The sequence below is a fragment of the Triticum urartu genome, chromosome 7A (assembly GCF_056163025.1).
Source record: "Triticum urartu cultivar PI428250 chromosome 7A, HENAU_Tu73, whole genome shotgun sequence".
NCBI lineage: Eukaryota > Viridiplantae > Streptophyta > Magnoliopsida > Poales > Poaceae > Triticum > Triticum urartu.
In genome coordinates, this window is record NC_141879.1 from 472,681,963 (window position 1) to 472,706,011 (window position 24,049).

The 24,049-nt window shown below is 45.7% G+C and overlaps 2 protein-coding genes across 2 annotated transcripts; one reads left to right on the forward strand and one right to left on the reverse strand.

Moving 5' to 3' along the window:
• Positions 1-17,444: 17,444 nt before the first annotated feature.
• Positions 17,445-18,023, forward strand: LOC147960011 (uncharacterized). The gene has a single exon (XM_087534562.1). It carries the CDS (start codon positions 17,445-17,447, stop codon positions 18,021-18,023), a length of 579 nt encoding a protein of 192 aa, XP_087390688.1.
• A 1,493-nt stretch (positions 18,024-19,516) lies between these two features.
• On the reverse strand, positions 19,517-22,110 carry LOC147960012 (GDSL esterase/lipase At1g71691-like). Its single transcript, XM_087534718.1, has 5 exons — positions 21,584-22,110; positions 20,653-20,786; positions 20,337-20,564; positions 19,988-20,237; positions 19,517-19,885 (listed from the first exon to the last, which is right to left on the reverse strand). The coding sequence occupies exons 1-5, from the start codon at positions 21,828-21,830 to the stop codon at positions 19,665-19,667; spliced, it is 1,080 nt and encodes a 359-aa protein (XP_087390844.1). The 5' UTR covers positions 21,831-22,110; the 3' UTR covers positions 19,517-19,664.
• Positions 22,111-24,049: the final 1,939 nt, after the last annotated feature.

Genomic DNA, 24,049 nt, shown 5'->3' on the forward strand with positions numbered 1-24,049 from the left:
TGGGCGGTAATGTTACCGTCTATGAAGCTCGACTTGTGGGAAAGAGTCTTCTCACAAGTTCAAGGAGTTGACTACGATGAGAATTTCTCACCCGTAGCGATGCTTAAGTCCGTCGGAATCATGTTAGCACTAGCTGTATTTTTCGATTATGAAATCTTACAGATGGATGTCAAAACAAGTTTTCTTACCAAGTTTTCATAAGAAAAGTTGTATGTGGTACAATAAAAGTTTTTGTCGATCCTAAGGATGCTAAAAGGTATGCTGGCTCCAGCAATCCTTCTATGGACTAGAGCAAGCATCTCGGAGTCGGAATATATGCTTTGATGGAGTGATCAAAGCTTTTAGGTTTATACAATGTTTGCTAGAAACTTGTATTTACAAGAAAGTGAGTGGGAGCACTACAACATTTCTGATAAGTATATGTGGATGACATATTATTGATTCGAAATGATGTAGAATTTATGGAAAGCATAAACGGTTGTTTGAAGAGTGATTTTCAAAGGAAGACCTGGATAAAGCTGCTTACATATTGGGCATCAAGATCTATAGAGATAGATCAAAACGCCTGATGATACTTTCAAAGAACGCACACCTTGACATGTTTTTGAAGGAGTTCAAAATAGATCAGTCAAAGAAGGGGTTCTTACCTGAGTTGTAAGGTGTGAAGTTGAGTAAGACTCAAAGATTGACCACGGCAGAAGAAAGAGGAAGGACGAAGGTCGTCCCCTATGCTCTTGTCATAGGCCCTATACGGTATGCCATGCTAAGTACCGCACCTGATGTGTTCCTTGCCACATGTCTGGCAAGAGGGTACAAAGGTGATCTAGGACTGGATCACCAGATAGCAGTCAAAATTATCCTTAGAGGAATAAGGAAATGTTTTTCGGTTATGGAGGTGATAAAGAGTTCGACGTAAAGAGTTATGTCGATGCAATCTTAACACCTATCCGGATAGCTCTGAGTAGAGATACCGGATACGTATAATGGAGCAACAATTTGGAATAGCTCCAAGTGGAACGTGGTAGCAGCATCTACGATATGACATAAAGTTTTGCGAAATACATAGGGATCTGAATATGGCAAGACCCGTTGACTACAACCTCTCTCACAAGCATAACATGATCAAACCCAGAACTCATTGAGTGTTAATCACATAGTGATGTGAACTAGATTATTGAGTCTAGTAAACTCTTTGGATGTTGGTCACATGGCGATGTGACCTGTGAGTGTTAATCACATGGCGATGTGAACTAGATTATTGACTCTAGTGCAAGTGGGAGACTGTTGGAAATATGCTCTAGAGGCAATAATAAATTAGTTATTATTATATTATATTTCATTGTTCATGATAATCGTTTATTATCCATGCTAGAATTGTATTGATAGGAAACTCAGATACATGTGTGGATACATAGACAACACCATGTCCCTAGTAAGCCTCTAGTTGACTAGCTCGTTGATCAATAGATGGTTACGGTTTCCTGACCATGGACATTGGATGTCGTTGATAACGGGATCACATAATTAGGAGAATGATGTGATGGACGAGACCCAATCCTAAGCCTAGCACAAGATCGTGTAGTTCGTTTGCTAAAGCTTTTCTAATGTCAAGTATCATTTCCTTAGACCATGAGATTGTGCAACTCCCGGATACCGTAGGAGTGCTTTGGGTGTGCCAAACGTCACAACGTAACTGGGTGGCTATAAAGGTACACTACAGGTATCTCCGAAAGTGTCTATTGGGTTGGCACGAATCGAGACTGGGATTTGTCACTCCGCGTAAACGGAGAGGTATCTCTGGGCCCACTCGGTAGGACATTATCATAATGTGCACAATGTGATCAAGGAGTTGATCACGGGATGATGTGTTACAGAATGAGTAAAGAGACTTGCCGGTAACGAGATTGAACAAGGTATCGGGATATCGACGATCGAATCTCGGGCAAGTACAATACCGCTGGACAAAGGGAATTGTATTCGGGATTGATTGAATCCTTGACATCGTGGTTCATCCGATGAGATCATCGTGGAGCATGTGGGAGACAACATGGGTATCCAGATCCCGCTGTTGGTTATTGACCGGAGAGTTGTCTCGGCCATGTCTGCATGACTCCCGAGCCCGTAGGATCTACACACTTAAGGTTCGATGACGCTAGGGTTATAGGGAATAGATATACGTGGTTACCGAATGTTGTTCGGAGTCCTGGATGAGATCCCGGACGTCACGAGAAGTTCCGGAATGGTCCGGAGGTAAAGATTTATATATGGGAAGTCATCATACGGTCACCGGAATAATTCGGGGGTTATCGGTATTGTACCGGGACCACTGGAGGGGTTCCGGGGGTCCACCGGGAAGGTCCACCTGCCCCGGAGGGCCCTATGGGCTGTGTGTGGAGAGGGACCAGCCCCTTAGTGGGCTGGGCGCCTCCCCCCTTAGGGCCCATGCGCCTAGGGTTTGGGGAACCCTAAAGGAGGGGCGCCCCCTTGCCTTGGGGGGCAAGGCAACCCCCTGGCCGCCGCCCCCTCCCCAGATTGGATCTGAGGGGGCCGGCCCCCCTCTCCCTTGCCCCTATATATATGTGGGGGGTGGGAGGGCAGCCGCACCCAAGTTCTGGCGCAGCCCTCCCCCTCTCCCAAGTCCTCCTCCTCTCCCGCGGTGCTTGGCGAAGCCCTGCAGGATTGCCACGCTCCTCCTTCACCACCACGCCGTCGTGCTGCTGCTGGATGGAGTCTTCCCCAACCTCTCCTTCTCCCCTTGCTGGATCAAGGCGTAGGAGACGTCACCGGGCTGCACGTGTGTTGAACGCGGAGGCGCCGTGGTTCGGCGCTTAGATCGGAATCAACCGCGATCTGAATCGCTATGAGTACGACTCCTTCATCCGCGTTCTTGCAACGCTTCCGCTTAGCGATCTACAAGGGTATGTAGATGCACTCTCCTTCCCTCGTTGCTAGATTACTCCATAGATTGATCTTGGTGATGCGTCGAAAATTTTAAATTTCTGCTTCGATTCCCAACAATCCCTACTCACTCACATTGATATCTATTGATGGGCATCTCCATAGCCCGTTGATACGCCTAGTTGATGTGAGACTATCTTCTCCATTTTGTCTTCTCCACAACCACCCCTCTATTCCACCTATAGTGCTATATCCATGGCTCACGCTCATGTATTGCGTGAAGATTTAAAAAGTTTGAGAACATCAAAGGTATGAAACAATTGCTTGGCTTGTCATCGGGGTTGTGCATGGTTAAATATTTTGTGTGGTGAAGATAGAGCATATCTAGACTATATGATTTTGTAGGGATATATTTCTTTGGCCATGTTATTTTAAGAAGACATGATTGCTTTGTTAGTATGCTTGAAGTATTATTGTTTTTATATCAATATTAAACTTTTGTCTTGAATCTTTCGGATCTGAACATTCATGCCACAATAAATAAAATTACATTGATAATTATGTTAAGTAGCATTCCACATCAAAAATTCTGTTTTTATCATTTACCTACTCGAGGACGAGCATGAATTAAGCTTGGGAATGCTTGATACGTCTCCAACATATCTATAATTTTGATTGTTCCATGCTATTATATTATCTATTTTGGATGTTTAATGGGCTTTAATATGCTATTTTATATTATTTTTGGGACTAACCTATTAACCGGAGGCCCAATGCCAGTTTCTGTTTCTTTTGCCTATTTTAGAGTTTTGCAGAAAAGGAATACTAAACGGAGTCTAAACGGAAATGAAACCTTCGCAATGATCTTTCTTGGACTGAAAGCAATCTAGAAGACTTGGAGTCAAAGTCTGGAACTCCATGAGGAAGCCATGAGGCAGGAGGGCGCGCCCAGGGGGTAGGCGCTCCCCCACCCTCATGGGCCCCTCGTAGCTCCACCGACGTACTTCTTTTGCCTATATATACTCTTATACCCTAGAAACATCAGGGGGAGCCACGAAACCACTTTTCCACCACCGCAACCTTCTGTACCCATGAGATCCCATCTTGGGGCCTTTTCCGGCGATCTGCCAGAGGGGGAATCGATCACGGAGGGCTTCTACATCAACACCATTGCCTCTCCGATGAAGCGTGAGTAGTTTACCACAGACCTTCGGGTCCATAGTTATTAGCTAGATGGCTTCTTCTCCCTCTTTGATTCTCAATACAAAGTTCTCCTCAATGTTCTTGGAGATCTATTCGATGTAATACTCTTTTGCGGTGTGTTTGTCGAGATCCGATGAATTGTGGATTTATGAACAAGATTATCTATGAATATTATTTGGTTCTTCTCTGAATTCTTATATGCATGATTTGATATCTTTGCAAGTCTCTTCGAATTATCAGTTTAGTTTGGCCTACTAGATTGATCTTTCTTGCAATGGGAGAAGTGCTTAGCTTTGGGTTCAATCTTGCGGTGTCCTTTCCCAGTGACAGTAGGGGCAGCAAGGCACGTATTGTATTGTTGCCATCTAGGATAAAAAGATGGGATTTATATCATATTGCTTGAGTTTATCCCTCTACATCATGTCATCTTGCTTAATGTGTTACTTTGTTCTTATGAACTTAATACTCTAGATGCATGCTGGATAGCGGTCGATGTGTGGAGTAATAGTAGTAGATGCAGAATCATTTCGGTCTACTTGATACGGACGTGATGCCTATATTCATGATCATTGCCTTGGATATCTTCATAATTATGTGCTTTTCTATCAATTGCTCGACAGTAATTTGTTCACCCACCGTAATACATGCTATATTGAGAGAAGCCACTAGTGAAACTTATGGCCCCCGGGTCTCTTTCCTATTATATTACATCTCTTTTATTTACATCGCATCTCGTTTACTATTTTGCAATCTTTACTTTCCAATCTATACAACAAAAATACCAAAACTATTTACTTTGCTATCTCTATTAGATCTCACTTTTGCGAGTGACCGTGAAGGGATTGACAACCCCTTTATCACGTTGGTTGCAAGGTTCTTGATTGTTTGTGCAGGTACTAGGTTACTTGTGCATTGTCTCCTACTGGATTGATACCTTGGTTCTCAAAACTGAGGGAAATACTTACGCTACTTTGCTGCATCACCCTTTCCTCTTCAAGGGAAAACCAACGCATGCTCAAGAGGTAGCATACCCATACCCTACCCATTAAATTGTAGGTAGGGCACATGCATAGCCATGTACCCGTGGATATACCCATATCCTACCTGCTTATATTGACATATGAACCTTACCCATGGAGCTCCAACATATGCTAGTTTATGCTAGCTGCCGTTTGTGTTGGCTGATGTGTACTCTGGATGTTGTTTATTTGTTACTCGTCAGATGTTATTGGGTGAAGTGTGTCATCATCTGGTGAAGCTATGTAAAGTTGTCACTAATTATCAATTTGAATTGAGATAATTGTCATGTACTCGTCTATCTGTTATTGAGTTCAGATAAATATTTTTTTACAACGAAATTGCGAAGTCGATAAATGACCTTCTAGACTTAGAAGTGGAGCAGGCATATGATATTATTCGAAATCTAGCGGTAGTTAAACCCATGAATAATGATGAAGTGAATCAATTAGGAATATCGGCCCTACAAAATTTATGTGATAATTTAATGCCCCCTCTGAGGCCGATGGGGACTTACTAGGTTCAGACACTAAGGACAGTGTAGAGCCTGTGCCGGTGGAAGATTTCGTCCCTAGTCACCATATTGACGTAGATACGTTAGGTGTAGGGGATAAGCCCAAACAAACATGGAATAGGAAGGTTTATCCGACTTCGGCTGTTCGGAGGAGTGCTAGGTTTAAACTTAAAAAGAAATTCCACAATGATCTTTGAAAGGAATTTTTTGGAATAGCAGAGGTCTAGCTGACTTGGCTAAAAGAAGGTTCCTTGCTGAGACATCGGTAGAACAACAGCTCGACTTTATTGCACTCCTTGAAACTGGCAGAGATAATTCCACCTCACAATTCCTCGGAACTCTGTCCGATGGAATTGATTTTGATTGGCACTGTCTACCCCCTAGAGGAAGATCCGGTGGGACATTGCTAGGGGTTAGGTGTGAAACACTTGAGGTGCTAAATGTGGTCAAGGGAGATTTTGTGGTTAAGTTTCGGGTGAGATCAAATCTATATGGTTTCCGTTGGTCCCTTGTAGCGGTGTACGGAGCAGCCCAACCCGAACTCAAACCCGATTTCCTAGCTGACCTAGTTAGGGTTTGTGGAGACGAGAATCTCCCCATCTTAGTTGGTGGAGATTTTAGTATTATACGAAGGTGAGATGAGAAGAACAACGATGATTTTGATGGGCGATGGTCACTTATGTTTAATATGATCATCGAGAGCCTCAGTCTGAGGGAGACTGAGCTTACTGGTAGACAATATACTTGGGCTAATACTCTACCTAAACCGACTTATGAGAAGTTGGATAGGGTTCTTGCTAGTATTGAATGGGAACAGAAATACCCATTGGTGTCGGTTCATGCGATGCAGAGGGCAATCTCAGACCACACACCATTATTAGTGGACTCGAGAGAAGCAACACATACTGGTAATAAGAATTTGTTCTATTTCGAACTAAGCTGGTTTGAAAAAGAGAATTTTATGGCCATCGTTGCACGAGAATGGGCAAAGCTAGTTGCTGGCCGAACAAGCATAGATATATGGCAGAACAAGATCCAACATCTAAGACAATTTCTTAGGGGTTGGGCCAGGAACAAGAGTGGCATTTACAAAAAAAGAAAGAAAGGCTCATCCAATTAGTTGATTACATGGACATTAAAGCAGAGGGGACACTACTGGATGTAAATGAACAGGCCATGAAATCCGAAGCGGAGCAAAGCCTACGAGCTCTTTTGAGAGAAGAGGAACTCAAATGGGCATTACGGGCTAAGGCTCTCAAGGTTGTTCATGGAGACAATAACACACAATTCTTTCATATGATTGCGAATGGCAAACATAGAAAGAAGAAAATCATCCAGCTCGAGTAGGATGAAGGAACCATAGTGGGACATGAGAACCTTAAATCATATGTTTCCAACTACTATAAACAATTATTCGGGTCACCGGCAGAGAGCACGGTGTCCATGAATAAGTTTGACACTGGAGATATTCCTCGGCTCATGTCAGAAGAGAATGAGATCCTAACTGCGCCTTTCACTGAAAAGGAAGTGCTAGATGCCATATCACAAATGAAACCGAATAAAGCACCGGGACCAGACGGGTTTCCTGCGGAGTTTTATAAGAAATGTTGGCATATTATTAAGGATGACCTGATGCCTATGTTCCACGATTTCTTTAATGGGCATCTAGAACTCTTCCATATAAACTTTGGTACGATTACTCTACTACCAAAGAAAGAAGGGGCAATTCATATCGAGCAGTTCAGGCCGATATGTCTCTTAAACGTGAGTTTCAAGATATTCACAAAGGTGGGGACAAATCGGCTGACGTGGATCGCCCATTCGGTGGTTCAGTCGAGTCAAACGGCCTTCATGCCTGGTAGACACATCCTAGAAGGGGTAGTTGTTCTACATGAAACGATCCGCGAAATCCATTCGAAGAAACTAGATGGGGTTATCTTTAAAGTGGATTTCGAAAAGGCTTATGATAGAGTGAAATGGACGTTTCTTCAGCAAGCTATGCGCATGAAAGGTTTTTCTGAAGCTTGGAGGAGCCAAGTGGATTCTCTTGTCCAAAAAGGTAGTGTCGGTATTAAGATTAACGATGTTATAGGCCACTATTTCCAGATGCACAACGGATTGAGACAAGGGGATTCGATGCCTCTGCTCCTTTTTAATATTGTGGCAGATATGTTGACCATGGTTATTGGCAGGGCTAAGGAGAATGGCCTAGTAGATGGTTTAGTTCCCCATCTGGTGGATGGTGGAGTATCCATTTTACAATACGCAGACGACACTATTATTTTCATGGAGCACGATGTTGCAAAAGCTCAGAATATGAAATTGGTTTTATGTCTCTTCGAGCAATTATCGGGACTAAAAACAAACTTCAACAAAAGTGAGTTATTTTGATTTGGTAGGGCTAAAGATGAGCAAGACACTTACAGACATTTGTTCGGTTGTGAATTAGGGTCAATGCCATTTAGCTATTTGGGCGTACCTATCCACCATCGGAAAGTATCCATTAAGGAGTGGAAGTGCATCGAGGATCGAATTGAAAAGAAGCTTAGTTGCTGGAAGGGCAAGTTAATGTCCTACGGTGGTTGACTAGTACTCATTAACTCAGTCCTGACGAGTATGCCGATGTTTCTGTTATCCTTTTTTGAGGTACCTAAAGGGGTACGGAGGAGACTAGATTTCTTTCGATCTCGATTCTTCTTGCAGTCAGATGAGGCCAAGAAGAAATACCGCTTAGCTCGCTGGGATATATTATGTCGACCTAAGGATTAGGGAGGTCTCGGTATTGAGAACCTGGAGATCAAGAATAAATGCCTTATGAGCAAATGGCTTTTTAGGCTTTCGGTAGAGAATGATGGGATGCGGGAACACATTTTATGAAACAAATATCTACAGTCCAAAACTCTAGCACAAGTCAACGTGAGGCCGTCCGATTCGCCTTTCCGAAAGGGGCTTATGAGAATTAAAGACTTATTCTTTCGTAGAACCAAATATTGGCAATGTGATGTCAACACGATTTTGGGAGGATACATGGCTAGGGGAGGCGCCATTAGCCATTCAATATCCAAGTCTATATAATATTGTCCAACGTAAGAGCATCTCCAACAGGCGCGGCAAAACGCGCGCCCGCGCGGTAAAAGCAGTTTTTCGCGTGCGCCGGTTGGTTCCGCGCGCTCCAGCGGTGGCGGGAAGTTACCGCGCGCGGGAAGCGTTTGCGCGCGCAGGAGAAAGCGGCATGCGGCGCGGTAGATTTGGCGCGCCGCTTCACGCGCGCCTATAAAGTCCCGCGCTTCGCCACGCGCACAGAACAGCCACGCGCCCTCCTCCTCGCAACCTCGCCGCTTCGCCGCTTTCTGCGCCACCACCGTGCTGTTGGAAATATGCCCTAGAGGCAATAATAAATTGGTTATTATTATATTTCCTTGTTCATGATAATCGTTTATTATCCATGCTATAATTGTATTGATAGGAAACTCAGATACATGTGTGGATACATAGACAACACCATGTCCCTAGTAAGCCTCTAGTTGACTAGCTCGTTGATCAATAGATGGTTACAGTTTCCTAACCATGGACATTGGATGTCGTTGATAACGGGATCACATCATTAGGAGAATGATGTGATGGACAAGACCTAATCCTAAGCCTAGCACAAAGATCGTATAGTTCGTATGCTAAAGCTTTTCTAATGTCAAGTATCATTTCCTTAGACCATGAGATTGTGCAACTCCCGGATACCGTAGGAGTGCTTTGGGTGTATCAAACGTCACAACGTAACTGGGTGACTATAAAGGTGCATTACAGGTATCTCCGAAAGTGTCTGTTGGGTCGGCACGAATTGAGACTGGGATTTGTCACTCCGTGTAAGCGGAGAGGTATCTCTGGGCCCACTTGGTAGGACATCATCATATGCGCAATGTGATCAAAGAGTTGATCACGGGATGATGTGTTACGGAACGAGTAAAGAGACTTGCCGGTAACGAGATTGAACTAGGTATTGGATACCGACGATCGAATCTCGGGCAAGTAACATACCGATAGACAAAGGGAATTGTATACGGGATTGATTAAGTCCTTGTAATCGTGGTTCATCTGATCAGAACATCGTGGAACATGTGGGAGCCATCATGGGTATCCAGATCCCGCTGTTGGTTATTGACCGGAGAACGTCTCGGTCATGTCTGCATGTCTCCCGAACCCGTAGGGTCTACACACTTAAGGTTCGGTGACGCTAGGGTTATAGAGATATTAGTATGCGGTAACCTGAAAAGTTGTTCGGAGTCCCGGATGAGATCCCGGACGTCACGAGGAGTTCCGGAATGGTCCGGAGGTAAAGAATTATATATAGGAAGTGCTATTTCGGCCATCGGGACAAGTTTCGGGGTCATCGGTATTGTACCGGGACCACCGGAAGGGTCCCGGGGGTCCACCGGGTGGGGCCACCTGCCCCGGGGGGCCACATGGGCTGTAGGGGTTGTGCCTTGGCCTATATGGGCCAAGGGCACCAGCCCCAAGAGGCCCATGCACCAAGAGAAGAGAAAAAGGGGAGAGTCCTAAAGGGGGAAGGCACCTCCGAGGTGCCTTGGGGAGGATGGACTCCTCCCCACCCTTGGCCGCACCCTTCCTTGGAGGAAGGGGCAAGGGCTGCGCCTCCCCCTCTCCCTTGGCCCTATATATAGTGGGGAAAAAGGAGGAGCAAACCAATCTAAGCCCCTGGCGCCTCCCTCTCTCCCCGTTACGTCTCTCTCTCTCGTAGTATAGGCGAAGCCCTGCTACTGTGACGCCCTGCATTCACCACCACGCCGTCGTGCTGCTGGATCTCCATCAACCTCTCCCTCCTCCTTGCTGGATCAAGGCATGGGAGACGTCTCCGTTCCGTACGTGTGTTGAACGCGGAGGTGCCGTGCGTTCGGCACTTGATCATCGGTGATTTGAATCACGACGAGTACGACTTCATCAACCCCGTTCACTTGAACGCTTCCGCTTAGCGATCTACAAGGGTATGTAGATGCACTCTCCTTCCCCTCGTTGCTAGTCTCTCCATAGATAGATCTTGGTGATACGTAGGAAAATTTTGAATTTCTTCTACGTTCCCCAACAGTGGCATCATGAGCTAGGTCTATTGCGTAGATTCTATGCACGAGTAGAACACAAAGTAGTTGTGGGCGTTGATTTTGTTCAATATGCTTGCCGTTACTAGTCTTATCTTGATTCGGCGGCATCGTGGGATGAAGCGGCCTGGACAAACCTTACACGTACTCTTACGTGAGACCGGTTCCACCGACAAACATGCACTAGATGCATAAGGTGGCTGGCAGGTGTCTGTCTCTCCTACTTTAGTCGGATCGGATTCGATGAACAGGGTCCTTATGAAGGGTAAATAGCAATTGGCATATCACGTTGTGGTCTTTGCGTAGGTAAGAAACGTTCTTGCTAGAAACCCATAGCAGCCACGTAAAACATGCAAACAACAATTAGAGGACGTCTAACTTGTTTTTGCAGGGTATGCTATGTGATGTAATATGGCCAAAAGGATGTGATGAATGATATATGTGATGTATAAGATTGATCATGTTCTTGTCAAAGGAATCACAACTTACATGTCGATGAGTATGCCGGTGACAAGATGATCATGGAGCCCCAAGATGAAGATCAAAGGAGCTACATGATATTGGCCATATCATGTCACTATTTGATTACATATGATGTTTATCATGTTATGCATCTTGTTTACTTAGTACGACGGTAGTAAATAAGATGATCCCTCATTAAAATTTCAAGAAGTGTTCTCCCCTAACTGTGCACCGTTGCTACAGTTCGTCGCTTCGAAGCATCACGTGTTAATCGGGTGTGATAGATCCTTTCGTTCACATACAACGGGTGTAAGAAGTTTTACACATGCAAAAACACTTAGGGTTAACTTGACGAGCCTAGCATGTGAAGACATGGCCTCGGAACACAGAGACCGAAAGGTCGAGCATGAGTCGTATAGAAGATACGATCAACATGAAGATGTTCACCGACGTTGACTAGTCCGTCTCACGTGTTAATCGGACACGGCCTAGTTCACTCGGGTCATGTAATCACTTAGATGACTAGAGGGATGTCTATCTAAGTGGGAGTTCATAAGATGAACTTAATTATCCTGAACATAGTCAAAAAGGATTTTGCAAATTATGTCGTATCTCACGCTTTAGTTCTACTGTTTAGATATGTTCCTAGAGATAAATTAGTTGAAAGTTGATAGTAGCAATTATGCGGACTAGGTCCGTAAACTGAGGATTGTCCTCATTGCTTCATAGAAGGCTTATGTCCTTAATGCACCGCTCAGTGTGCTGAACCTCGAACGTTGTCTGTGGATGTTGCGAACATCTGACATACACATTTTGATAACTACGTGATAGTTCAGTTAAACGGTTTAGAGTTGAGGCACCAAAGACGTTTTGAAACGTCACAAAACATATGAGATGTTTTGAGGGCTGAAATTGGAATTTCAGGCTCGTGCTCACGTCAAGAGGTATAAGACCTCCGACGATTTTCTTAACCTGCAAACTAAGGAGAAAAGCTCAATTGTTGAGCTTGTGCTCGGATTGCCTGAGTACAACAATCACTTGAATCAAGTGGGAGTTGGTCTTCCAGATGAGATAGTGATGTTTCTCCGAAGTCATTACCACCAAGCTGCTAGAGCTTCGTGATGAACTATAATATATCGGGGACATGTATGATGATCCTTGAGATGTTCGTGATGTTTGACACCACAAAAGTAGAAATCAAGAAGGAGCATCAATTGTTGATGGTTGGTGAAACCACTAGTTTCAAGAAGGGCAAGGGCACGAAGGGATACTTCATAAAACGGCAATTCAGCTGCTGCTCTAGTGAAGAAACCCAAGGTTGAACCCAAACCCGAGACTAAGTGCTTCTGTAATAAAGGGAACAACCACTGGAGCAGAATTACCCTAGATACTTGGTAGATTAGAAGGCTGGCAAGGTCGATAGAAGTATATTGGATATACATTGTGTTAATGTGTACTTTACTAGTACTCCTAGTAGCACCAGGGTATTAGATACCGGTTCGGTTGCTAAGTGTTAGTAACTCGAAATAAAAGCTACGGAATAAACGGAGACTAGCTAAAGGTGAGCTGATGATATGTGTTGGAAGTGTTTCCAATGTTGATATAATCAAATATCGTACGCTCCTTCTACCATCGAGATTGGTGTTTGTGTTGAGCATAGACATGATTGGATTATGTCTATCGCAATACGGTTATTCATTTAAGGAGAATAATGGTTACTCTGTTTATTTGAATAATACCTTCAATGGTCTTACACCTAAAATGAATGGTTTATTGAATCTCGATCGTAGTGATACACATGTTCATGCCAAAAGATAGTAATGATAGTACCACCTACTTGTGGCACAGCCACGTAAGTCATATCGGTATAAAACGCATGAAGAAGCTTCATGTTGATGGATCTTTGGACTCACTCATTTTTGAAAAGTTTGAGACATGCGAACCATGTCTATTGGTGTGTATGCATGAAGAAACTCCATGCAAATGGACCATTTGAACTCACTTGATTTTGAATCACTTGAGACATGCAAATCATACCACATGGGCAAGATGACTGAAAGCCTCTTTTTCAGTAAAATGGAACTAGAAAGCAAATTATTGGAAGTAATACATTTTGATGTGTGCAGTCCAATGAGTGCTGAGGCATGTAGTGGATATCGTTATGTTCTTTCTTCACAGATGATTTGAGTAGATGTTGAGTACATTTACTTGATGAATCACGAGTCTGAATTATTGAAAGGTTCAAGTAATTTCAGGGTGAAGTTGAAAGATCGTCGTGATAAGAGGATAAAAATATCTATGATATGATCATAGAGATGAATATCTGAATTACGAGTTTGGCACAGAATTAAGACATTGTGGAAATTGTTTCACAACTGATACAGCCTAGAACACCATAGTGTGATGGTGTGTCCGAACATCATAACTGCACCCTATTGGATATGATGCATACCATGATGTCTCTTATCGAATTACCACAATAGTTTATGGGTTAAGCATTAGAGACAACCACATTCACTTTAAATAGGGCACCACGTAATTCCGATGATATGACACCGTATGAACTATGGTTTAGAGAAACCTAAGCTGTCATTTCTTAAAAGTTTGGGGCTGCGACGCTTATGTGAAAAAGTTTCAGGCTGATAAGCTCGAACCCAAAGCGGATAAATGCATCTTCATAGGGCACCCAAAACAGTTGGGTATACCTCCTGTCTCAGATCCAAAAGCAATAAGGGATTGTTTCTAGAATCGGGTCCTTTCTCGAGGAAAAGTTTCTCTCGAAAGAATTGAGTGGGAGGATGGTGGAGACTTGATGAGGTTATTGAACCGACACTTCAACTAGTGTATAGCAGGGCAAAAGAGTTGTTCCTGTGGCACCTACACCAATTGAAGTGGAAGCTTATGATAGTGATCATGAAACTTCAGATCAAGTCACTCCCAAACCTCGTGGGATGACAAGGATGCATACTACTTCAGAGTGGTACGTAATCCTGTCTTAGAAGTCATGTTGCTAGACAACAATGAACCTACGAGCTATGGAGAAGCGATGGTGGGCCTGGATTCCGATAAATGGCTCGAGGCCATATAATCCGAGAGAGGATCCATGTATGAAAACAAAGTGTAGACTTTGGCAGAACAGCTCGATGGTCGTAAGGCTATTGAGTACAGATGGGTTTAAAAGGAAGACGGACAATGATGGTAAGTATTACCATTAACAAAGCTCAACTTGTCATTAAGATGTTTTTCGACAAGTTCAAGGAGTTGACTATGATGAGACTTTCTCACTCGTAGCGATGCTAAGAGTCTGTTGGAATTATATTAGCGATTACTGCATTATTTATGAAATCTTGCAGATAGGATGTCAAAACATTGTTTCCTCGACGATTTTCTTGAGGAAAGGTTGTATGTGATACAACCGGAAGGTTTTGTCAATCCTGAAAAGATGCTAATAAGTATGCAAAGCTCCAGCAATCCTTCTGAGGACTGGAGTGAGCATCTCGGAGTTGGAATGTACACTTTGATGAGATGATCAAAGATTTTGGGTGTATACAAAGTTTATGAGAAACTTGTATTTCCAAAGAAGTGAGTGGGAGCACTATAGAATTTCTGATGAGTATATGTTGTTGACATATTATGGATCAGAAATGATGTAGAATTCCTGGAAAGCATATAGGGTTATTTGGAAAGTGTTTTTCAATGGAAAGCCTGGATTAAGCTACTTGAACATTGAGCATCAAGATCTATAAGGATAGATCAAAACGCTTAATGGTACTTTCAAATGAGCACATGCCTTGACGTGATCTTGAAGGTGTTCAAGATGGATCAGTCAAAGAAGGAGTTCTTGCCTGAGTTATAAGGTATGAAGTTAAGACTTAAAGCTCGACCATGGCAGAATAGAGAGAAAAGACGAAGGTCGTCCCCTATGCTTAAGACGTAGGCTCTACAGTATGCTATGCTGTGTACCGCACCTGAAGTGTGCCTTGCCATGAGTCAGTCAAGGGGTACAAGAGTGATCCATGAATGGATCACAGGACAGCGGTCAAAGTTATCCTTAGTAACTACTGGACTAAGGAAGTTTCTCGGTTATGGAGGTGGTAAAAGAGTTCGTCGTAAAGGGTTACGTCGATGCAAGCTTAACACCTATCCGGATAGCTCTGAGTAGAGATACCGGATGCATATAATGGAGCAACAATTTAGAATAGCTCCAAGTAGAACAGTTATTTGGATTAGCTCCAAATAGAACGTGGTAGCTGCATCTAGGAGATGACATAGAGGTTTGTAAAGCACACACGGATCTGAAAGGTTCAGACCCGTTGACTAAAACCTCTCTCACAAGCAACATGATCAAACCTAGAACTCATTGAGTGTTAATCACATAGTGATGTGAACTAGACTACTGACTCTAGTAAACTCTTGGGTGTTAGTCACATGGCGATGTGACCTGTGAGTGTTAATCACATGGCGATGTGAACTAGATTATTGACTCTAGTGCAAGTGGGAGACTGTTGGAAATATGCCCTAGAGGCAATAATAAATTGGTTATTATTATATTTCCTTGTTCATAATAATCGTTTATTATCCATGCTATAATTGTATTGATAGGAAACTCAGATACATGTGTGGATACATAGACAACACCATGTCCCTAGTAAGCCTCTAGTTGACTAGCTCGTTGATCAATAAATGGTTACAGTTTCCTAACCATGGACATTGGATGTCGTTGATAACGGGATCACATCATTAGGAGAATGATGTGATGGACAAGACCTAATCCTAAGCCTAGCACAAAGATCGTATAGTTCGTATGCTAAAGCTTTTCTAATGTCAAGTATCATTTCCTTAGACCATGAGATTGTGCAACTCCCGGATACCGTAGGAGTGCTTTGGGTGTATCAAACGTCACAACGTAACTGGGTGACTATAAAGGTGCATTACAGGTATCTCCGAAAGTGTCTGTTGGGTTGGCACGAATCGAGACTGGGATTTGTCACTCCGTGTAAGCGGAGAGGTATCTCTGGGCCCACTCGGTAGGACATCATCATATGCGCAATGTGATCAAAGAGTTGATCACGGGATGATGTGTTACGGAACGAGTAAAGAGACTTGCCGGTAACGAGATTGAACTAGGTATTGGATACCGACGATCGAATCTCGGGCAAGTAACATACCGATAGACAAAGGGAATTGTATACGGGATTGATTAAGTCCTTGACATCGTGGTTCATCCGATGAGAACATCATGGAACATGTGGGAGCCATCATGGGTATCCAGATCCCGCTGTTGGTTATTGACCGGAGAACGTCTCGGTCATGTCTGCATGTCTCCCGAACCCGTAGGGTCTACACACTTAAGGTTCGGTGACGCTAGGGTTATAGAGATATTAGTATGCGGTAACCCGAAAAGTTGTTCGGAGTCCCGGATGAGATCCCGGACGTCACGAGGAGTTCCGGAATGGTCCGGAGGTAAAGAATTATATATAGGAAGTGCTATTTCGGCCATCGGGACAAGTTTCGGGGTCATCGGTATTGTACCGGGACCACCGGAAGGGTCCCGGGGGTCCACCGGGTGGGGCCACCTGCCCCGGGGGGCCACATGGGCTGTAGGGGTTGTGCCTTGGCCTATATGGGCCAAGGGCACCAGCCCCAAGAGGCCCATGCGCCAAGAGAAGAGAAAAAGGGGAGAGTCCTAAAGGGGGAAGGCACCTCCGAGGTGCCTTGGGGAGGATGGACTCCTCCCCACCCTTGGCCGCACCCTTCCTTGGAGGAAGGGGCAAGGGCTGTGCCTCCCCCTCTCCCTTGGCCCTATATATAGTGGGGAAAAAGGAGGAGCAAACCAATCTAAGCCCCTGGCGCCTCCCTCTCTCCCTGTTACGTCTCTCTCTCTCGTAGTATAGGCGAAGCCCTGCTACTGTGACGCCCTGCATCCACCACCACGCCGTCGTGCTGCTGGATCTCCACCAACCTCTCCCTCCTCCTTGCTGGATCAAGGCATGGGAGACGTCTCCGTTCCGTACGTGTGTTGAACGCGGAGGTGCCGTGCGTTCGGCACTTGATCATCGGTGATTTGAATCACGACGAGTACGACTTCATCAACCCCGTTCACTTGAACGCTTCCGCTTAGCGATCTACAAGGGTATGTAGATGCACTCTCCTTCCCCTCGTTGCTAGTCTCTCCATAGATAGATCTTGGTGATACGTAGGAAAATTTTGAATTTCTGCTACGTTCCCCAACACGTGCCACCATGCCGCCGCGCCGCCGGGGTGCTTCGGGCTTTCGCGGCGTCCGCGAGCGCCCCAACGGCTGGTACTCCGCTGAGATACGGGCCGGCGACGTCCGGCTCGGCCTCGGGACGTTCCGGAGCGCGCGCGAGGCGGCCCGCGCGTACGACGCGGCGACGTGGCGCTTGGAGAGGCCCCGGGCGCAGATGAATTTCCGGGACGTCTTCACGCGCGAGGAGGTGCAGCGCCTCGCCCCTCCGCCGCGTCTCATCACGGACATGGACCATGCCGACCACTCTCGGCGGCAGCGCCGTCTCCTCGTCGCCGAGGAGGACGAGCGAGCCATGGCGGAGTGGCGCCGTCGCCACCCAGAGGACGTCGACGCCGAGTGTGCCTACTGGGCGGAGAGGACGGCAAGGCGCCGCTCGGAGCGGGCGGACCGGCGTCAGCGGAAGGCAGTGGCGAACGAGCAGTGTGACATCGTCTCCGCAGGTGGGAGGTCGTTCTTCACCTCGGGCGATGAACGTTGGGACGACATATGGATCTCAACCTCGGACGACACCGACAAGAGTGATGATGGTGATGGTAGCGACTTGAAGTAGTTTTCTATCTATGTATGCCGTAGTAGTTTCTATCTATCTATCTATGCCGTAGTAGTATCTATCTATCTATGTATGTCGAACTATCTATCTATCTATGCCGTAGTAGTTGCACCGATGTACAATATCTTTGTATCGTTTTTTATCTATGTAATTTTAATTTAAAAAATATTGTAGAATGAGCGCGCGCTGCATTTTACCGCGCCTGCTGGAGCTGCGCGCGCGCGGCTTTTCAGCGCGGCTGCTGGAGCAAACGCTGTGTGCCGCGCCAAACCAGGCGATGGGCGCGCACCAAATCCGTTTTTACCGCGCGGCGCGTTGGGCGCCTGTTGGAGATGCTCTAAGGAAGATTATGTTGGCACGATATTACAATCGGTCCCTTTAAATATTCAGTTTAGGCGGTCTTTGGTTGCGGAGAGATGGAATTCATGGATACATCTGGTACGGAGATTGATGGATGTTCAATTATCCGACCAACCTGATTCATTACATTGGAGATTGACCAAGAATGGTTTGTTCACGGTCAAATCATTTTATTTGGATCTAATTAACTCTGGCCCAATTCCGAGATCCATCCATATCTGGAAAGTTAAGGTCCCCTTGCGTATGAAAATCTTCATGTGGTTTGTACACAAGCAAGTGATTCTCACCAAAGACAATCTGTTAAAACGACATTGGGTAGGCAGCTCACGATGTTGTTTTTGTGATAATAATGAAACAATGCAACACCTTTTCATAGATTGTCCTTTGGCTAAATTATTGTGGCGAACAATTCATATAGCTTTCAACATTGTCCCTCCAGTTAACATTGAATCATTGTTTGGCATGTGGTTAGATGGGGTGGATCGTACTACTGCGGCTCATATTCGAGTTGGAATATGTGCATTATTGCGGGCTATATGGAACTGCAGGAATGACATGATCTTTAACAGAAAACAATTTTTACACTTCTTGCAGGTCATCTTTAGAGCTACCGCATGGATCCGTATGTGGTTCTTACTCACTCCTATGGAATCCAGGGAGCCGCTGGTTACTGGGTGTAACCAATGGGAGATGATAGCACGGGCTATATTCAAAGGGTTTGGATGGCGGTCGCTTAACAGGATAGGAGTCTAGGTCTCTAGTCCTGTTTCTATCACCGGCTATAATCTTGAGGTCCTTTATTTTTTGTCGTCTTGCTCCTTTTGCGAGCTGTAATACTTTAAGTACTGTTTTGTTTTTGAAACTTTTAATAATATGGCTGCATGCATCGTTCAGATGCAGAGGCCGGGGGCTCCTTTTCCAAAAGAAAATACTACCTCCCTCGTGGTTTATTATGAAATATATATTATTGAATTCGTATTTAAACATAGTTTGTAATGATGTTAATTTTGATGACATACTTTAACATTGTGTTAATTAAATTCATGGTCAAATTTTTGTGTAAAATATGAAGAGGACCAATAAATCAGGACGGATGTAGTACTAATTTCACTCACCATCGAACCTTCGGAAATGTCAAGCATACTTGCATGCATATAGTCCATTCAGTTTAATTTTGCATGCGGCAGACGCACACGTCTGGTTCTGATCAGATTATTAACTACGGAGTACTCTAGCTACAGTAGTCGGCATGGTAGTTCAGATCAAGTGGCCGCCGGCATTTCAGAGCTGGGCGAGGCGGCGGACGTTGACGGGGGAGACGACGTCGGAGGCGCCGTCGAAGGCCTGGCGCGCCATGATGACGTTGACCGCCGCCGTGGGGTGGTAGGCGTCCCAGAAGAGGTAGCGATCCCGGTCGGCGCACGGCGGCATGAAGGGCAGGCACGTCATCTGCCCGCCGTTCCGGCCGATCCCGCAGCAACCCCGGTCCACAACGTCGAACCCTGCACGCACGCATCCGTCGTCCATGAATGGCCATGCCATGCATGCTACAAGAAGCGCATTCTCAGTTCTGCTGGACCCTGGACTCCGGCCGTCGATCTTACCGTAGGAGGCAGGGTGGGCAAGCATGAGCTTGAACAGGCGGTGGTTGTCGAGGTACGTGAAGGTGGCCCCGGGGAGGCCGGCGTTGAGGCCGTCCAGCATCCCCCTCACCCCGGCGTTGAACGGCGCCACCAGCTGGTCCACCTCCTCCGAGCACCGCCCCTCTGCGCTCCTCGCCAGGATGGTCGGGATGCACCCCATCGACCCCACCCCGGCCACCACGAACCGCCTCGCCCCGGCCTTGTACAGCCTCTGCATGCAGCCATCAGTTGGAGAGACTTGGTCATTCAATTCGGTTCCAACTTCCAAGCAAGAACACACATGACGGCAGGGTTTTGATCGATATCGTACGGTGAGCTGGGAGGCGTATTGTGTGACGAGGAGGTCGGCGAACTGCTGCGGCGTGTAGTGCCTCCGGGTTTCGTAGTTGGGCATGATGTAGTTGTTCAGGTAGTCGTTGCTCCCCATTCCCACGAACACGATGGACCGAGCGACGATGCTGGCAGCCGCCGAGCCGGCGATCTGGCCGACGGTCGACTCGAAGTTCTGGATCTGCTGGTTGAACGGTATCCGTCCAACCTGCATTGATTACGACCGGCAGTCGATCATCGTCAGAAGCTGATCAAAATTAGATGCAATCATGGATGGATCATGGATGAGTTCGTACGAAGTTTCCACCGCTTTCGTCGAGGATCCCGGCGGCGGCGGAGGCGTAGTTGACGCCTTGGAGGAGCTGCTGGCCGGAGCCGGAGCCGGAGGCCTCGGAGTAGGCTGGAACCAGGGGCAGCCCAAGCAGTTCAGCTGAAAAATAATAAACCTGTTAGAAAAGAGAGGACGTGGAGTATCTGATCCCAAGCTCAAATGTTCCCTGATGAGCAGTAAAATAAAAAAATAGTTAAAAAAATCAGCATTTGGTTTATCATGCACAGAAGGATATTGGAGTACAGACTGTTAGAAAAAATGCAGTCTGCTGTTGCGTTTCAGATGATCGCCATTCTGTTCCATAAATGCAACTAGTCAACCTCATCTCACTGTGATGAGTGAATCCGGCTCCTGTCCGTCAGTGCTGTCCTGAATCAATGCTCTGTCCGGTAAAGGCCACACTAGATTGTGTTCTGCTCTAGTACTGCTGTATTACATTTTTTTTGAGGGAACTGCTGTACTACATGTTTACATTACTACTCCCTCCATTTCATAATGTAGGATGTTTTTTGACACTATTGTATTATAAGACGGAGGGAGTAGGAAACTTAAACATATATAACTACTACTTGCAGAAAAATTACTGATGCAGACATACCAGACATGCATTGTTCAAAATATTTTTCACAAATACTAAACTGTATTTTGTTTCTCTTTTGGTCGAGTTCTGGCAAAGAATGACCATGGCAGAAATAAACGCTAGCTTCTCACTGGAAATAATGATAAACAACCAACAAAATGAACATGTCTGAAGCTTGAACTCTGAAACTCTAGCAGCGTTGACGGTTCAGAAGATTCACGCTGGCATCCTCCGAGTTCAACTGCGTCGTGCAGGAGAAGGAATGAAGCAATTCTCTTTGCGCCGACGCATCTTACGTGCGTGCATGCGTACGTACCGAGCTCGTCGACGATGGTGTAGCCGTTGCAGAAGCGGCCGGTGGGGCCGGCGGCGAAGTCGATGCCGTAGGGGAGGTAGTTGGCCTTGGCCAGCGACGCCAGGTTGTTGTTGTTGCCGCTGTCCAGCAGCGAGTCCCCGAACACGAACAGCGCCGGCACCATCGGCGCTGCCCCTGTCTCCTGCGCCGCCGCCGTCGCCAGAAACGCGCTCACGGCAAGGAGCAGCCGCCACAGGCCGGCAGACATCGCAGCGCGCAGGCCCTGTCACTCCGGACTCCGGTGTTGTCTGGTCTACAGGTCTAAGCTCAGCTCAGCCAGCTCTAGCGATTGGCTCGCGACGGTGAAGCTGAAAGGAGCAGGACGAGGGTAAATACGGCGGGAGCTGGGTGCGATGCGTACGTGTCCGGCGGGTGCGGGCAGGCGGGAGGAGTAAATGCATGGCGCCTCCTGCACTCCACCGCCATGGCCTGTGCGAGGGGCACAGCCAGTGATGGTGGTGCAGTGCTGCCTGCAGGCGCAGGACATGGATCATCCTCGGGCCTCGATCGAAATGGAATGAGTCTTGCTTGCCAGACGGAGGCAACGTGCATGGCTCCGCTACCTCGGTGGTGCAGGTGCGCGGGTGTCAGCAGAAGTAATGAGGAGAAGGACATGATGTGATGTGTCACAGGGTTGAAACCTTTCCCAACCTTCAAGGATGGATGATGCATAGTCTATCCTTAGTTGTCCGGTTTTCTTTCATTTCTGAAATCTCACTCTCTTCTTTTAAGCCCACAGAGCCTGATTCTTTAAATTTCGGTCTGAGATCTAAGAATATTTCAGACAACCAAGAACTACCCCATCGGTGTGACAATGTTGGATGTTGATATATGAAAAAAATTGTATCGACATTTAATCATCTTCTTCCCAAATCTCACCAACCGGCATAAACATTTTTAGGATCAACCGCAAAGGTATATTTTTGAACACGCGCACGTTTCACTCTCCAGATCATCCAAGTTACAGTATATTTGCCGGCGTTAGATAATTACTTTCATGAAACTGTGATTGAAGGGATGTGCCGCCCCAATAGAAGAAATTCTGGAGGTGTGGACTCGGTTGGCGGCAGGATTTTGCAGGCGACTTTGTTAGGGTTCGTGCTAAGATCAATATCAGAAAGAAACTGCATTAGATTCGTCTCGATCACAAAGGATAAGAAGAAGGTTTGGTATCAAGTCCAATATGAAAGAGGGTGTGTTTAGGGCACATCTAGATGTGCTCTAATTATTGCACATCTAAGTGAATGAATCAAGTATAAAGAGAAAAAGAAAAAAGACAAAGAAAAGGTTTGCATGAATCTTAGCGTAAAATCAATGACATATGATTTAGATGTGCAATATTTATGACACATCTAAATGTGCTTTAGCAAAACTGTATGAAAAACTCCCAAACGTTCTGTGGGAATTGTGGGCTTATTGGTCACTGGCATGAAAAATGTGGATTAGGAGAACATGATGTGACGAAGTTAGACTAGCCACCGTGGGAGTAACATAGGTGATAACATTACACTTATCTAGGCAAAATAGATGATGTGACATGTAATTAATAAAGAAAGAGAGGCATGTGGTAACATAGCTAGTTACTGTAACATCACACATATCAAGAAAAGATGAGTCTACAACCTAATAAATGAAGTGATGCATGACACAACATATATGTTACTACATATTATGGAGGTAGTTGTCGGTGTCAAAACCGGCGGATCTCGGGTAGGGGGTCCCGAACTGTGCGTCTAAGGCGGATGGTAACAGGAGGCGGGGGACACAATATTTACCCAGGTTCGGGCCCTCTCGATGGAGGTAATACCCTACTTCCTGCTTGATTGATCTTGATAATATAAGTATTACAAGAGTTGATCTACCACGAGATCGTAGAGACTAAACCCTAGAAGCTAGCCTATGATTATGATTGTTCTTATCCTACGGACTAAACCCTCCGGTTTATATAGACACCGGAGGGGGCTAGAGTTACACCGAGTCGGTTACAAGGGAGCACTAGTGCAGAACCGAGCAATAGCACCGGTTCGTAAGGCCCTTTAGTGCCGGTTTGGTAACCGGCGCTAAAGTGTAGGCACTAAAGCCCCCCTCCTTTAGTACCGGTTCAGCACGAATCGGTGCTAAAGGGCAACCACGTGGCATGAGCCAGCTTCGGGGGCAGGGAGCCCTTTAGTACCGGTTGGTGTTACCAACCGGTATTAAAAGGTTGGGGGGGTTTTGGGTTTATGATTTCTTTTTTATTTAATTTTGTATTTTCCATTTAATTCTTTTTCGTTTGCTGGTATTTTACGATACTACATATTGTACACGTTATGCATATATATATATATATATATATATACAATTTCTCCTAATTGGTGCCTTCGGAGCCAGTGGCATTAGCTTAATTGGTGCCTTCGGAGCACGATAACAATTGGAAGTGATTCATGG